The following is a 15,318-nucleotide window of genomic DNA, read 5'->3' on the forward strand; positions in this document are numbered from 1 at the left end:
GGACAGTCATAGGGGGCGGGGGGGATAAAACTTATGAAGTGTCATAACAGCTGCAGTTTTTCTCCATGAGGACTGAACCCAGTACCTTTGGAATTAAAAGCAGGAGCCTTTACTGCTTAAACTAAAAAACCAGGCTCATTAGCTCAGAGGCGGTAGCAAACTCAAACCTCTCAACAGGATCTGTCCAGTAGAAGGGAATTCTGTCTGTTAGCATGGGTTACATGTATACATCTCCCTCTTTGCCATTTCATTCAGCCCAGATGATGCAATGAAGGGCCTTGTACAGAACCAGATATTTTTCTATTTCATCTGACTGACCATTTGCCCATCAGTAATCCCCATGTTAGGAATTAAAGGTGGTTGGTTTTTTTTTATGCAATGGCTGATAACTTCAGCAGAAGGTTGCTAGTAAAACCAACCTTTCCTTACAGTCTTAGAGATACTTGTAGTCAATACATGTACAGTACTTCCCATTAGTCACAGTTAAGGCACGTTGTAGCAAAGCAGGGAGAGCACAGGCCTGCGTGGTGTAATGAAAGCATAGGGAGAAACCAGTGCTTCATTTTTCCATCTAGTCTACAGTTATTTTTCTTCACAGTTGCCAGAGATTACCTAGTCTTGGGTCATTCATTTTGAGGAAACTTGGTGAGAATTAGGGACAGCAAACTTTACAATGAAATAATGCCCTATTTTTAAATACAAAGGAAGAGACAGTCATGTGTGAACAACAGGGATGCCAACCCTCCAGGATTGTCTGGGATTAATTAAAGATTGTCATGTGATGAAACCTCCAGAAATACATCCCACCAAAACTGGCCACTCTACTGACCAACTTTTCTCCCCTTCAGTGAGGGAAGGGCTGAGGCACCACAGCATGGGCTTTCCTGTGCTATCCATGTTCCCAACTGCAAGCACATTCCAAAACTAGTGATTTATTCCACAAATCAGACTGAGCAGGCTTATGGGTTTGCCACAAAGTAGCCCTCAGCTGGGCTTACGGGCCAGCTGACTCTTCACAGGAATGAAACACTGCTTCTTTTTATCAGTATAAACGCCAACTCAACATCCATGGAGAGACGGACAGATATAGCACCAACCCTTGTGGAAAGGGAACATACGGGTAACAAATCAGGACAAGTATTTCGGCAAACATTAGAAGTACCGGAATGCAACACACAATTTTTCAGAATTCACGGAATAACAATCTCTCCCCACCTGCAGTGATATAGCTTGTGTATAGACAGACCATGTAGGGCCAGATCATGCCTTGATGATCTCTGAAAGTGCAAGGGGAGGGAAAGAAGTTATAGGGAGCCTCCCCCACTTTGAGCCCTTGTGCAGCAGACAGTCACCATCATGGCCTGGCCCTGCACCAGGGAAGGGGCTGAAAGAGTGTAGAAGCATGACAGGTAGCTCTGAGGTGGAATTTCCTCTTCCTGAAGCTCCTCTTGGAGGGATATAACTAACATACATAGCAAATTCCAGAGAGGCTAAATCTTCCTCAACTTTCATGAGGGAGTGACTAAAAATGAGAGAGGATGAGAGGTTATGTCAGTTCTGAGGACGCTATTGCCAGATACATAATTAGCTGTGACACTTTGAGTACCTTCCAGGACTTGAAGAGTTCTGGGTAGCTCAAAAGCTTGGCTCTCTCACCAACAGAAGTTGGTCTAATAAAAGATATTACCTCACCCACCTTGTCTCTCTAGATAAATAACAATAAAGTAGTTAGAGAAGAAAAAGCCCCAGTGTGCTAGTTTATAGCCTCTAGTCAGAGGAGAATATGACCAACAATTAGTCCAACAAAACACTTTATCTTAACCATGAAGCAGAGATGTGATGGTTGAATTTTTTTCCATTCCAAGGCTCAGTGCTAGGCAGATGGAATGGAAATCAATGTAGGTGAGATAGCCAAACAGTTTATATAAATAAACACCCACTTTTTTCCAGCTACACATTCTAGTCCCCTTGAGTGAAACCATAGCAGGTAGTTTTAAAATAGCTACCCCCCAAAAAAAAAAAAAATTTTTTTTTGCTCATATATCTATGGCCTGTTCTTCACATTCCACAAATCTACTATTTTCTGGAATATATTTTCCTGATTTTTTTTTTTCAGTGTTCTGGAATCCAATATCATAAGCACTTTGACTATTCCACAACAGGCAGCAAAGATGATGTATAAGTTTTGCATATCATTTACATTTAAGAAAAATGATTGAGTTTGGAGACCACTGAGGCCCTGTGAACACTATAGATTATACCGTGTTCAAACACGTTCCTTGCTAAGAAGGTGCTAACACGGCTTCCCTGAGAAGCATGGATACCGTCAAACCATGGTATGAAACTCTAGTCTATGATCACATCCACATTACAAATTCAGCTGCACTGAGGGACCTGATTAGAACACAGCTGTAACCCCTCCTTTTTTGGGCTAACCTCCAGCTGAGCAAAATAATGCATTTTAAATCCAGGGCACACCATTCAATGTTGCTTGTCAATGAGTGTCTGATGCCAGCTGCCATGATGGCTCAGGCTTTATGGGTGTAAGTTGCTGGATAGTTTTGAATGCTCACCTTCAAGAATATTAGCTGGAGTATCAGGAGTAAAGGCACCAGACTACTGGGCTGGTCATACACTTCACTTTTACAATATCTCAATGGAAAAATCACCTCGTCCATTTGTTGCAATTTCTCCATGTCTGTCTCTGTTTTGTTATGGCATGCAGTTTATGTCCACTTCCACTTAAAGCAAAATTTAGCTCACACTGTACTTTGAAGTGTAGTGAAAGGGTTGAATAAATTCCATAGCCAGTGAGCGATTCCATGGCCATGGAAGTGTGAAAAGCTCAGGGCTCCTGGAATTCTGCAGCTAACACTGGAGTCGGTGGGTACAGAGTGGCAAACAGCTACATGCTCTCACTGCTGCAGAGTTGACTAACAATCGCTGCAGAATTCTCTTACCCTTGCTGCAGAAACTGGCCCTGACGTGCCGCAGAATTCCAGGGGCCCTGAGTATAACTGAGTGTGTTCACGGGCTGAAGAGCCTGAAGACTGAAGAGCAAAGTATTAAAACAGTAAAGTTTGAAAATCGAAACTGATCTCTTTAATTAAATCAATACATACAGAAAAAGATACACAGTGTTGTCAACCCCCTGATTTTATTGCAAGTCTAGCAAGGTTTGATTTTTGGTTTTTAAAATCCCAGCTCATAGAAACACAGTATTACGTGAGAATCTCAGCCAACAAAAACAGCCCTCCTGGTTGCAGAGAGAAGTTTGAAATCATGAAACTTAAAATCTCAAACACCAGAAGGCAAATAAAAAATAAAAAAAAAAAAAACCAAAAAACCAAATTGTATTATTTTCAAAATAACTGAATTTCAAAATAAGAAGTGGTGTGTTTTTGGTCTTTTAGGTCTGATTCTTTTGAATGCTTGGGGTTGGCAAAGCTGGGGATAAATGAGATCCTAAGAGGAAATAATTACTTTAAAAGATTGACAGTACAGTACTAGTCCCATCCTTATAAGTCACTAATGGTGAATCAGCAAATCCCTTTTTGTTGCTTCCCATGTGTGCCAAAACATATTCTGCAAAATGGCAACTTGCTGGTGAAACAACCCTATGTTCTTTCTCTTGGTGTGTAGACTTTAGAAAATATGGTCAAGATAAATTAATATGTTACCTGTGTTACTAAATGACACAGATTATTTTCTTCAAACTACTTCTCTTACCTGGGTTGCTAGCATCATACAGTAATATTTCAATGGAATCCCTGCCTTCCCTTTTCCCTGTGTTTTTGTTGGAATTGTTCTACACATGGATAGTTCTACTCACATGAGCGTTGATAACATTTAAAAAAGTGGGGTCTAAACTGCAGAACAACATATTCCTTAGGTCCTCCTAGTGACTTACACCAGCAGCGAGTCTGGGCCATTAGTTTGAGCGGAACAAGAGATACGCCCATGCTCACCTGAGGCACTGTGTGATCATTCCTCACAACTTTCCTTCCTACTGTATGTCACCTTACTGCATCACACAAAAAGTGAAACTGTAAAACCTTTTTTGCAGAAGGGACCATGCCTTTTTATGTTTCTGTACAGTGCAGGGCACATTTTGGAAACTTGTAAAAATAAAGTATATTTTAGCTTCCCGATAGCAAAGCAATGCACTCTAAAGGAAGCCTATGGTAAGGCTGAATAGAAGAGCTTCCATGGGGTTGGTAGAATTCTGTGCTGATGATATCATGGCAGAGAAGATGCTCTCCTTAGTTTACAATATTTGGTAACAGCAGCAATGACCACGAATGGGGAAAGGACTTAGTGTTAAGGACGCTTAAAAATAGCCAGGTTTGTGTTTCAGTTCCATCTTGCACTGCTCTGGCCCCATCTATCTTTCTTCTGTTTCTTTTGGCCATTAATAAGGAAACGCCTTTTTATCCTCTACTCGCTTCTTTGACACAGAATACATAATAACTCCCTTGTGTCCTAATGAGTTCTATTACCAAGTGCACAAGAACCGCTGGAGCAAATCTATCCTGTGTGAAAGGGCTGCTTGCACTGCTGGCTTTGACCTGTGACTTCTTATATGACTTCTTGTGGTTTGAGTGAAGGTGGAAAGCTCCTAATCGTGGTGAACTTCTCTTCAGTGTGGGAGCAACTGTATTTCCTGTCTGATATCGAGTCACATGCCAAGGGCGTTGACCTAGATTCCTCCTCCCCATCTGAGTTACAGAGCTTGGCAGACAGGAAAGCATTTGTTGCAGATACAGTGAGAAAATCACAAATCAGCCGCTTCCTGGCTTTGGGCACTTCTGTCCCAAAACACCCTTGGATGAGTTGACTGCTAGAGCCTGGCTAACCAGTAGAAGATATGTGGGTTAATGGAGAAGTGCAATTCGGGTGAGAGTGTGTTTCCGGAGCACAGACAGCAACTCTCTTTTTGAGAAGAAAAGATTCAGTGGAAGCAATGCAGAATGAGGAGGTTTTGTTAAAGGAAGCACTCCATCTTTGGGGGAAGGGAATCAACCTGCTGTATCAGAGGCTGCTGGTATAGACCTGGCTTTCATAACACAGCTGACTACTGCTTTGGATACTGGTTTAGCTGCCATCCCAGTGGAATACATGCCACTGAGAATCCTGAAGAGCTATGTGCACAATTCCCCCATCAGGAAATCGCTGGCTGAGGTGGGTGGCGCACCACAGAGACAGGTGGAGGCTTATGGAATGTGAAGTCACCTGGAGAACAGCCGTTCCGGGAAAGCAAGGGATGGCTATAAGCACAGTGGTGTGTGATCATTTATCTTATCAGCACTCTGAGAAGAGAGCAGCTAAAAGAAAATGCAAGACTCTCATTGACTGCAGTGGGCTTTGGATCAGGTCCCAACCTAACTAGTTAAGCATTTCTGACAAGGAGCAAAACAAAGACTAGAAAAGCAAAGCTGAATGTGCATGTTTGTGCAGCACTCTTCTTGCTGTGAAACCTCTTAAATGATCGGTACAACTAAGGGAAAATGGAGAAATGATTTTTTTTTTTTTTTATAGTGGCTCTTCTCAAATGCTCCACCGATTAGAAAGTAAAGCGGTGGTGAGAATGTCTGTTTGAAACAACTCTACACCAGGGCTTGGCTACTGGAAGCTTGTTGTACATGCTTGAAAGTTAATGGTCTCAGAAACATTCCTGGAATTGTCAGGAGAGAGAGAGATCAATTTAGAACACAAAGGAAAGGGTGCTAAAGGGAAATCCGGATTCATGTGTTTGCTTTAAAATACTCTCATGGGTCTAATTAAAATAAGTCTTTGAGTTTCAAAATTCTCCCTTACTTGCTTCAGTTCCTGCCATATCTGGATGATCTAACTCTGCTGACACTGAAGTTGATGATAAAACTCCCCTTGATTTCAATTGGAGCAGAGTGTAGGCCAACAGGGAGCACTTTTGAAAAATCCCACCTTATGTAAATCAAACAACCTAATCCGATTTCTAGATAGAATAAACCAAATAATATTTCCCTAATGTCTGGTGAACTAATTCACAATTGCTACCAAGGCTGTTGGCTCTCATTGTTTTAAGAATCTAATCAAGAAGAGACCGAACACGGAGCCTCTAACTGTTCTCCAGTTCTCTGTACCAGATGTGGCTTGTGAAACCATGGCTTTGTCTGCATTGGCGATGTATACAGTTTGCGTAGCTGAAGGCTGCATCCACACTGCAGTGTATGGCTACACGCAGTGTGGAAAGGTCCCAGCAGTGGGGAGGCAGCAAGACACTACATTACTAAAAATATCAGTGTAGACATGGGCGGCAGGGCTTGGGTGTGTAGAGAGCCATGTAGGGCACATATACCAGAACCGTAGGGTGTTTCTACTTCATCCACCTAAGCAGTGCCTCACTAACTACCCTGCTATTTATACTCATGCTAGAAGGCCATGCAGCATATATATCCTAGACGCCACCCAAAGTGTAGACACAGTTTATGGGTACTTGAAATCTCAACACTCAGTGTGCTTCATGGCCCTCCCCATTGGTTAGTGCTGATCACGTTTCATATTGCCAACAACCGGTGGGGAAAGCTTCTCTGACATTGCCATGGGTTGAATCCAGCAGCGGCAGCTGAGATGTTCACACAGGATATTGCTTGCTGTGCTATTCAGCAACCTTCTAGAGGCTAGTTTGAAATGGTAATTTAAAATAAAAACACGTGCCTCAGATATCCCTGTTCTGACAGGAGAATCGTGGAAGAGTTAGGTTAGCCCACAGCCTGCCAATACAACCATTGGTGCTGCTACATTTGGCTGTTCCTATTTTAGTTGAACACTTTGAACGCGACATGCTTGATTGTGTTTGGGACTCCTTTAGAATCCTAGGATAATCATAATCGCTATTACATCAGTGAGTCTATCCTCCTGCAAGCACAGCATATGACCTCTGATCAGACAACGCCGTACTTACCTTGATGTAGGTTCATATATTTACTTATGACACAGCATCATGAATGGATTGAAAGCTAACCCATATAGGCTGCTAACCTAAAGCTGGGATTATAATGTGTACAATGAAGATCATTATCTCCACTGTTGTGGAATTCTCTCCTGATGAAAGGCATGCCAAACAATATTGGAACGAGTCCAAAGCCACCAACTCAGCTGATAATAAAGGTGCCATAATAGCACCAAGAGAGGATATAAACATGATAAATGGAATCAGAGCTAAGAAACAATAAGAGTCCCGTCTGAACTTCCCCGAAGCTCATTAAAGTTCAATAACTTTCACTCGCTACTGTATCTTTATAGCTAGTTAACACTACAGGTGAATGGTTCATTTATGGGTGGGACATACAACGGAATCAGCTTGTGAATTATATTTTGTACTCTGTATAATTTAGGAAACAGAAAATATTTTGTGTTTCTGACAGTATACAGAGACTGATATTGCCAGTAACTTCAGAGCAGTGACTGGTGCTGAGTAGGGCTGGTTCTGTACATTAGGCCGGTGCTGGCAAACTTATAAAAGAACTTTGTCTAGTTTCACACTGGTGTAAATCAGGACCAATTCATCACTGTGACATCAATGGAGTTACTCAGGTGTAAAACAGACTTAAGTGAGAAGAATCAGCCCCAGAGTAAAAGGATGTTGATGTTACATGTCATACCATCCAGAAGGAATATTTCTAATTTATTTAAATTAAATAGTTTTTAAAATTATGATACAGTAACATAAGGATGGGTGAGGGACTGCTTAGGCAGTAGGGAATTCATCTGCAAAGCTTATATGTTTTCCACGGTTAAGGAGCTCTTGAAGACCTACTACCACCTACAGTAAATCTCATTGACAAGCACAGTGAGGTAGAAGGAAAGAAAAAAGGATGTGCTGTTTCCAATTACCCCAACCTCTGACTATTTGTCTGTTGGTCTGGCCTTAGATTGTAAGCTCTTTAGGGTAGGGACCATTCCATTTTACCAGAAAAGTAGGTGCCACCACAAACAAATAATAAATGAGTATAAAGTATTTAACCCATGAAGTCTCCACAGGGGAGGTAGCCACGTTAATGGAGAAGGATTTTCACTCACTCATAGAGCTGATCCCTAAGGAACTCAGGAAAGGGGCCTAACAAGCACTTTAGTGAGTATTGAGGGGATCCTTGCAGCTCTCCATTTATGAATCTCTTAGGCCAGCAGTTCTCCAGATCTTTTATTCAGAGGCTGAGATTTCCTGTTAGAATCCCTCCTTCCCTCACCTTCACCCTGCCCTAATCCATGGTTCTCAAAACGTCTGTGGACCACCAGGAAATGCTCCACTGACTAGTCATGGTTGTCCATAGACGATAGAAACCATTGCCTACGGCCATTAGAAGAGCATATTTCCATAGGACTTGTATTGCTAAGGACCATTCAACTCATTTAAAAATCAATTTGATTTCTGCTTATTTTGAATATGAACATGGGTGTATTTATTAGAGCTGCTACCTACAACAGTAAGAAGGAAACCCTTCCTGTTAATAAAAGCTACGTCATTTAGCAGCTGTTGGGGAAACTTGACATTCTTGCCAAAGGTAAACATTAATCCGCAGACACACACAAAAAGTAACACATTGCTTAGAAAGATGTTCTTATTCCGATGGATATATAAATACCCTTTCCCACCTCTGTGTACGAGCCATGGAGCGCATTACTGCACTAGCAGGAGGTACACTAGAAGGCAGGTGACATTTTCAAACTCCGCTGTAGATTTCTAAGCATGCTGCCAGGGTGAGTCCCTGGCTGCATTAAGCACTCACATAGTTATCTCTAGCAGACCAGCCTGGGTAGAGCTGCATGTGAAGCTGCCGTTCCTTCCGGGCCAGTTCATAGTACTTGGCCTGTTCCTCCCGTGACAGTGCGTGCCACTGCAACAGAAATCAGTCAGTTGTGAGACACCGCTGTGCATATCACCACCGTCCCTCTTGGCTACCAGAATGAGAGAACTCAGTGGAATCTACTTCCCTCTCCTTCCATTGTCCCTTGTGTAACGCCACTCACGTAGGCGGAGTTCCATCAGAGGTTCATTTGATGCTGGGTATTAGTGGCAAAGGGTGAGCCATTTGTTACCAGATTAAGGAAAACACTGGTATGTGATGCAAGGTTGACCCTTGCATCTGTAGTGGCGTGGCTAACTGGTTTTCCCAGGGAAGGAAGTAAAGGGTCTCTATGTAGCTAATGAAGACTGGAGCATTCTCCCCACAGCCTCTTTTTCCTTAGGTTTTATAGCCCCCTAATGACTGGGCCCATAGGGATCTCTGCTTCTCCACCAGGGACAAGCACGTTGCCTCTACAATGTTCATAATACCCCTAAAATTAAGATCCAGTGTCAGAGTGGTTCATTACCAATAGACCAGTGGTGTGTAAACTGTCTTGTGCTTCCTCTCCTCTGCCCTCATATATTGAAAGTGGTTTCTAAACATATTCATTTCAGGAACAGTACATAAAAAGGCACCTACCCTGGTGGTTCTGAAACATTATTTAAAGAGCACTTAGGAGGGGAGAGACCTTCCCATGGGCGTCATCTCGCTAACGAGCGCCCAAATCACTCCTCCTGCTGCTCATCTAAACGTTTCATTCTGTGGCGTGGCCAGTACACATCACATTTTAAGAGGCTGGTTTTCCCCACAGGGAAGGGTTTTGTTGTAAAGTGGCTGCTCAGTTCTTTCTCCCTATGGGATTTTGAAGAAGGGAATGGCTTTACTGAGAGAAGCATGCAATAGAACGCCTTCTGTTCTGTGCTCTTACCCGCCTTCCTAAAATCTGATTGATAGCTGCACTTTCTTTCAGGGTGCACTCAGCAATGACTTTTGCCCGCATTTCTTTCATATACAACATGAAAGCATTCAGGGGCTTCTTGATAGTGGGCTTCTTGGCTTCCTTCTCTCTCTTTGGTTCTGGTTGGGGTTTCCTTGCCAGAAACAAAACAACAGTCAGTAACAATCGCACTCTTGCATCTCCGCTACCGTAACTGAACAGCAGGTGGCAGAAATTGATCCCCATGAAGACACCACATGTTAGAACGCTTGACCTCAAATCTAGACAAATGTGTATTTTATATAACCAGGGGTCGGATCCTTCTAATGATCATGCCCATCATTACACTGGCACTATTCAGTTGCTGAGGCAACCGCATGATGCTGCCTGTCTTGCTTGTTGAACTGACAGAGTTGCAAACTCTGTCTGGTCTCCACAGAGTTTTACTGCCCAAAGTGTCTCCTCCATATAAACAGAGGAATAATTGAGGCTAGGACTAAACAGTTAAGGAGGCCATTTGGATAGTTTCCCCCTCGTCTCAAGACTTGTTGACTTACATGCTCCGGTCGTAATGATCCATTTCTTGCTTCCCGGAGTGGGGTACAATGGCTGGGTGAGGGATTCCAGTGGTATGCATTCCGGAACTCAGCATCAGGGGATGTGTAAACCTGTAAGAGAGGGTGTGGCAGCGATCACTGGAACTTTCTGTTTAGCAAAACCCTCCCGCCATAGATGGAGTCAGTTCTTAAAGGAGGATTCAGATGTGGGAGAGAGACCCATCTGCAGAATATTACTGCCGGATGAACAGGAAAAGGGGTGGCTGGGTACAGCTCTTTCCACTAGTTTTCTCTTCAGGCAGATGGAGAACAGATCTTTTCTCACTAGATGGCACTCTTCGTTTTTAAATCACAGGAACAAATGCTAAGCAGAAGTAAACATAAAGCAAATCTCTGAGATGCATCCCAATTTATCTTATGCCGCTCTGACATTTTGTAAGGAAAGCATTCTTCCTGAAATAGTAATAGGGATCCATGTAGGAATGCCGTGGTGCTGCAGATCTGCCAAGCCTAAGCCAGGACTTTTCCATCGCTGCTGCTGCTCCAGTCTAGCAGTAGTAGTTAAATAGGGGCAGCAGGGCTTCACTTGGTGTTTGATTTCACCAGAAGAGTGACACATACAAAGTTTCTGAATCAATGAAAACAAAGGGGGAGGTGTGCATTTTGCCTTGGGTCCCTGATGCTTTCTTTTTGCTTCATCCATCAATGCATCCTTGCTGAGTAATCCTCTGTCATGACGACAGTGGATAAGCTAGTAGCCCAACTGACTGCAGAAAAGACTTGGAACGGCATTCAGATTTCATGGGATTTTTATAAAAAATAATTTGCAATGTAATCTAGCCTTACAGAGATCAGCAGCTTTTATTTGAAAGAAAAAAAAAATATTTTTAGATCTCAGTCATCACACTATTTTTGTCAGTGTTGCAACAAAAACCAAAACCACACCAACGTTTGGATTTGAGTTAGGATCCCCATACACCTTTTATTATTTTTTAAATAGAAAAAGGATGAGTCTTAGCACAAACCCTTGGAGGTGCACCCAACACCCAAACCTAGCAACGTTATCCACAGAAATGAGATCATAGGAGGTTTTACTAGCTTACAAGCTTCATTAGCTCTGTGTAGATTTTGAGGTTATAGCCAGCACACAGCTTTGCCAAGCTTGTCATTTTACGGCTGGAGCTTGAGACAGCAGAATTGCCCATGGGAGATAAACAACTGCTCATGAGAGATGTTGCCACACACAAAAAAATGTTTGATTTAATCCATTGGCACAATGTGAAGTTTGATCCGTATTTGACAAGGTGTGCGTTCTTGTCAGCAATATTGAAAAACCTGTCCCACTCTCTATAGTATAAGTGACAATGCCTGCTCCATACAAGATGAGACTTTTGGGCAAGCAAGGAGGACTGTAAATTCATCTTTATCGTTTTATGTTCTATTTAGACGCTCAGAAGTTGCCTCAGGCAGCATGATGGAAAACTAAGGTAATGTGGCTGACAGTATTTTCCTGCCACTATTCCAGGGACAAATCCTTAGGGAATGCCTTCAACAACAGTCTTAAACGTTAACCCCTACATATCATGACAACACGTAGCAGAAGCAAAAGCTGGAGATGCGAACAAATGTTGCTTGCACATAAATTCCCACTAGGCCTAATCTATTCTAGCTGGAGTAACCGATAGGAGCAAAGGGGCCTGCTGATGGCTGAAGGAAGAACGCAAGTGCTTGTAACGAACTCTTCACAATTTTGTCCAAGCATGTTTGTGAGAGCTCTGGTGCTATGTAATTGTAGAGCAAATCCATACTTAAGGGCCAAATTGTGCTCACAAGCATGTCTGTGCGACGCACTGCAATCAGTGGGAACTGTGCATGTGTATGTGAAGATGGATTTAGGCCTGACGTGCTCATAAATCTGCCCGGGTAATGTGTGGAGAAGAGAAGGACATTGCAGTACTCAAATGTCCTAGACTTGTGTCACAGAATGCAACTTGCTCTGTTGTACACAAGTTTTATTGTGTTCTAGCAGCCAGCTCCTCAGCTGGTGTAAACTGGCAGAGATCCACTGAGGTCAGTGGAACTACACTGTCCTATACCGCTAAGTATCTGACCCTAGGTTTTTAAGTTTTGTGGGGGGACTTTAACAGGGGTCAGCAAGGAGTTACTTCAAGCAATCCAGTGCTGCAGCATGGCACCTCCTCATTCTCCTACTGGAATGCAGGGAAAAGCAGTAGGAGATGAATGGAATTTAAAAGGCTCAAGATGCTTAACTTTTGTGGTCAGGGGACAAATAAAATTACTGGTAGTGATCATATTCTCTGCTCCACTTTATAACATGCCTGAGAGCCAGTAAAAGATGTCAGTTTCCGCCCAACATAACCCAGTCCATTATACTGAGGGAAGGAACATTTCTGTCTCTAGTAAAGATTACAGTTAATCGTAAGGAGTTCTTTGGTGCGGCTGGAGTGATACTGCATATAAAAACTGGACGTCCTTCAATCTTTATAGTCTTGATAGCGGGGGGGATTTTTTTATATTTTATTTTTATACTTTTATTGATCAAGACCAAATCTTTATGTATCTTCGCCATGGAAGCTCAGTGTTTTTATGATTTTAGAGGCACTTGACTAAAAGCAAAATTCTTTCCCTGTTCCTGCCATCTGGAAGCTTGACAGCCCCTCCCTGGATGTTGGCAGTCTGCTGCAAGCTTGTGCGGCACAAACTGCAAGCTGCGAGACCAGCAGAGCTGCTGTCTTGTCTCACACAGCTCATACTTACCTGGAGAAAGTAGCCCCAGCAGAGAGCGCTGACGAATACGGCTGTCTAAATCCACAAGACGGGAGCGGATAGACAGACTGGCTCTGCCTGGGATCAGGAAGAAAGAGTCTATAAAGCATCTACATCTGTGTGGCTTTTCCTGAAAAATATCCTCTATAATTGGACTCATTGCTATTCATTGGGGTGAAAGCCTCAGTTGCTCCGGCTAAACTGATGCTTGTGACATAGATTCTTTTCCAACCCCAGCCCAGATGGATCTGGTCTGCAAAATTCAGATTTGATGTGGATCCCAACTTTCCCCAAATGCTGACAAATACTAGAGCAATATGTGAGCTTCTTGCAGCACTAGCTCTAAACAGCTAAAATCTGCTAAAGCAAGTTGAAAGGTTCAGGTGGATGATTATTGTAGGAACAAGCAGTGCGCACTCTGACTGAAAAGATGTTTACAAGGCATAGAAACTTGCTGTGCAATACCAAGACAAACTGCCAAGTTCAAAAATCGCCTTCCGTCCCACTCTGGTGATTAGGAGAAGGGTCGACCAAGCAAATATTTGCACCATGGATCACTGGAGTGACATCTTTTAAGTCAGTAAAGAAACTAACATACTGTGCGTTACATCATATTAAAATGTTCTGATTTCAAAAGTAGGAGAAAAAAATGCTCAAGTGGTGTAAACTGGTGTAACGCCATTGAATTCAACTGAAGACTCTGCCTGCAATGGGGCTTTGCTGATTTACACTAGCTGAGTGTCGGGCCATATATTTCTTCAAATAAAACAATGCTTATGTTCCATACTCAGGACTCTGTATGTGCCAGATATGGAGTTTAAAGCTATCTTGGAGCTACTAGAGTGCCAGTGTTCAAATAATGTTCTTAATCATCAAAAAACATTTTTTCGTGTTCAGATCGCTTGAAGCACCCCTATCAGAATGGATTTTCTGCACACTTTCACGCCCAAAGAAATTGAAATGAGAGTTTTCTAAGCACAAAACAATAGGGGTTTAGAACAGAAGTGCTGCCTCAATCATTATTATTATTACTGAACGTGATTGGCAGAGGTGCCCTGCATGAACAGCTTCATTTGATTTCCACTCTTCTGAAAACGAGGCCCATTATTATATCACAGAAGCATCCAGAGGTCCTGAAAAAGACTGGGATTGCCTTGTTTCTGGTGCTGTTCAGAGAGATAATCACAGTCCCTTCCCTGAAGAGCCATAACTGTAGAACTGTGGTAGTTAGCCCCTAAACCTGAAAGAATAAGTTTTCTGTTTATGCTACTCAGTGAATTACTGTGTCTCAGCTTGATAAATTCTAAAAAGCTCTGTCTGCATTATAGTTAGTACACATGGTTGAGAACTGGCCTGCTCTGTTTACAACCTGCCAGACAGAAATCCCCCTCAGCTGCTGAGAGGTTAGTAGTGTATAAACATGTCAACAAATAGCCAAGTGCTACAATATATCAGGAAACCTAAACACTCTTTGAAGTTTAACATTCCTGCCTCAGGGGTGAGAAAACATTCAAAATTAATCCAGAAGTGACATTCATTACTCCAGAGGCCAAGATATCCGAATATAAAAGGATCATGGCACTCAAGCCTTTATCCAAAGTGATTTTGACATGCAAATTAATTCAATTGCAAACTCAATCCATGATCGTTGGGAATGTACAATTAAAGATTTTATCACTCCATGATGAGAGAACAGCTCTTAAAGACAAAGGGGGAAAAATAATGAGACACCAGTAAACCTGGTGCATAGCTCAGTTGGTGAGCTGTGCAAATGACACAATTTACAAGGCTCTTGGTTAAGGTGTGTTGTCAGGCTCCAGCGATCAAACTCTCTCAACTGGACTATAATTCATTTTTATTCAAAGTTCCTGACTGTCATCCCAGCTAATTAAAGAGAGAGTTATTGCAGCTCCTCTTCTTAAAATGTTCGGCAGGAACAAAGACCATTGCTGCTGAACTCTTGTTAAGGCAGCTTGCTAAGGAAAAGCTGCTTCCTGTATTAAGACCGCTTTGCGTTTGAAGTCAGCTTCATTCCAGAACAGTGAACCTAAAGAACTGTCCACATACCACACAGCACTAGTTATTGGCACAAGGAGTCTCTGCCGCATTTCTTCTGTAACACAATAAATTTCCACACTGTTTAAACACCAAACCTCTGTAGAAGCATAAACTAGTGACCTATCTCTTAGATGAAACATTTGAAAATATC

The 15,318-nt window shown here is 42.5% G+C and overlaps 1 protein-coding gene across 1 annotated transcript in view; it reads right to left on the minus strand.

The window, feature by feature from the left end:
• TCF7 (transcription factor 7) overlaps positions 1–15,318 on the minus strand; it is a 105,572-nt gene that overhangs the window by 12,021 nt on the left and 78,233 nt on the right. Inside the window, exons 5-8 of the mRNA XM_067566520.1 lie at positions 10,323–10,433; positions 9,757–9,919; positions 8,769–8,876; positions 2,961–3,050 (exon numbers count right to left, since the gene is read on the minus strand). Of these exons, the coding sequence (XP_067422621.1) occupies positions 2,961–3,050; positions 8,769–8,876; positions 9,757–9,919; positions 10,323–10,433 (472 nt within the window). The remainder of the gene's footprint in view (positions 1–2,960; positions 3,051–8,768; positions 8,877–9,756; positions 9,920–10,322; positions 10,434–15,318) is intronic.

Source organism: Emydura macquarii, unplaced genomic scaffold (assembly GCF_026122565.2).
Source record: "Emydura macquarii macquarii isolate MOO-44397 ecotype Brisbane River unplaced genomic scaffold, CSIRO-AGI_Emac_v2 contig_2768, whole genome shotgun sequence".
NCBI lineage: Eukaryota > Metazoa > Chordata > Testudines > Chelidae > Emydura > Emydura macquarii.